This window comes from Lepidothrix coronata, unplaced genomic scaffold (genome assembly GCF_001604755.1).
Source record: "Lepidothrix coronata isolate B3197 unplaced genomic scaffold, Lepidothrix_coronata-1.0 Scaffold529, whole genome shotgun sequence".
In the NCBI taxonomy this organism is placed as follows: domain Eukaryota; kingdom Metazoa; phylum Chordata; class Aves; order Passeriformes; family Pipridae; genus Lepidothrix; species Lepidothrix coronata.
In genome coordinates, this window is record NW_016690709.1 from 2599 (window position 1) to 4815 (window position 2217).

At 64.8% G+C, this 2217-nt stretch overlaps 1 protein-coding gene across 1 annotated transcript in view; it reads left to right on the top strand.

Moving 5' to 3' along the window:
* LOC108510198 (tudor and KH domain-containing protein-like) overlaps window positions 1–2217 on the top strand; it is a gene marked incomplete at both ends in the record, with an annotated part of 15727 nt that overhangs the window by 2210 nt on the left and 11300 nt on the right. The window contains one exon of the mRNA XM_017839880.1: window positions 750–1033. Within this exon, the coding sequence (XP_017695369.1) occupies window positions 750–1033 (284 nt within the window). The remainder of the gene's footprint in view (window positions 1–749; window positions 1034–2217) is intronic.

Here is a 2217-nt window from a genome sequence, read left to right on the forward strand (position 1 = left end):
CCTGGGCATGTGGGATACCCCCTGATCCCATGGGATACCCTCTGGGCGTGTGGGATACACCCTGGGCATGTGGGATACCCCCTGATCCCATGGGATACCCTCTGGGCGTGTGGGATACACCCTGGGCATGTGGGATACCCCCTGATCAGATGGGACCCCCCTGATCCCATGGGATACCCCCTGATCCCCCTGGGATACCCCCTGGTCATGTGGGATACTCCTGATCCCATGGGATACACCCTGGTCACGTGGGATACACCCTTATCCCGTGGGATACACCCTGGTCACATGGGTTACACCCTGATCCTGTGGGATACACCCTGGTCACATGGGATACACCCTGACCCCCCCCGGGACACCCCCCGGTCATGTGGGATACCCCCTGATCCCATGGGATACACCCTGATCCCGTGGGATACACCCTGATCCCGTGGGATACCCCTGATCACATGGGATACCCTCGGTCATATGGGATACACCCTGGTCATATGGGATACCCCCTGATCCCATGGGATACCCCCCTGATCACATGGGATACCCCCTGATCCCGTGGGATACCCCTGATCCCATGGGACCCCCCTGATCACACGGGACCCTCCTTGATCCCACAGGGACCTTCACACCCCCCAGGACAACCCCCAATCTCATGGGACCCCTCTGATCCCATGGGACCCCCCCGATCACACAGGGACCTTTGGGCCCCCTAGGACCCCCCTGATCCCATGGGACCCCCTGGAATCCCACAGGNACCCTGGGGGTACTGGGAGCACTGGGACACCCCCTGGGATCCCTGTGAACCCCCGTTTCCCCCGTTTCCCCGTTCCCCGGCAGCTGCGGCGGGAGACGGGGGCGCAGATCGCGGTGCGGGAGGCCGAGGAGGGGGAGGCCCCCGAGGAGGGGGCCCTGGTGCGGATCTGGGGGTCCCCGGCGCGGGCGTGCCGGGCCAAGGCGGCCGTGCTGAGCCTCGTGGCCGACTGTGCCCCCGTGGCCGAGGAGCTGCGAGTGCCCGGCAGGGCCCTGGGCAGGATCATCGGTACCTGCCGACCCCCCCGGGCACCCCCTGGGCGGGTGGGGTACACCCTGGTCCCGTGGGATAGCTCCTGGTCATGTGGGATACACCCTGACTCCCCCGGGCACCCCCTGGGCGGGTGGGGTACACCCTGGTCCCGTGGGATACACCCTGACCCCCTTGGGATACCCCCTGGGCATGTGGGATACACCCTGGTCCTGTGGGATACACCCTGACCCCCCCCGGGCACCCCCTGGGCGGGTGGGATACCCCCTGATCCCATGGGATACCCCTGGTCATGTGGGATACCCCCTGATCCCGTGGGATACACCCTGGTCCCGTGGGATACCCCCTGACCCCCTTGGGATACACCCTGACCCCCTTGGGATACCTCCTGGTCATGTGGGATACACCCTGACCCCCCCCGGGACACCCCCTGGGCGTGTGGGATACACCCTGATCCCGTGGGATACCTCCTGATCCCGTGGGATACCCCTGGGAATGTGGGAGACACCCTGATCCCGTGGGATACATCCTGGTCATGTGGGATACACCCTGACCCCCCCGGGACACCCCCTGGGCGTGTGGGATACACCCTGATCCTGTGGGATACACCCTGGTCCCGTGGGATACACCCTGGTCCCGTGGGATACACCCTGGTCATGTGGGATACCCCCTGATCCCGTGGGATACACCCTGGGCATGTGGGATACCCCCTGATCCCGTGGGATACACTCTGGTCCCGTGGGATACCTCCTGGTCACGTGGGATACACCCTGGTCATGTGGGATACCTCTGGTCATGTGGGATGCCTCCTGATCCCATGGGATACCTCCTGCTCATATGGGATACACCCTGATCCCCCCCCGGGCACCCCCTGGGCGTGTGGGATACACCCTGGTCCCGTGGGACACCCCCTGGTCACATGGGATACACCCTGACCCCCTTGGGATACCCCTGATCCCATGGGATACCCCTGGGCATGTGGGATACACCCTGACCCCCCCCGGGACACCCCCTGGGCGTGTGGGATACACCCCGGTCCCGTGGGATACACCCTGGGCATGTGGGATACACCCTGGGCATGTGGGATACCCCCTGATCCCATGGGATACCCTCTGGGCGTGTGGGATACACCCTGGGCATGTGGGATACCCCCTGATCCCATGGGATACCCTCTGGGCGTGTGGGATACACCCTGGGCATGT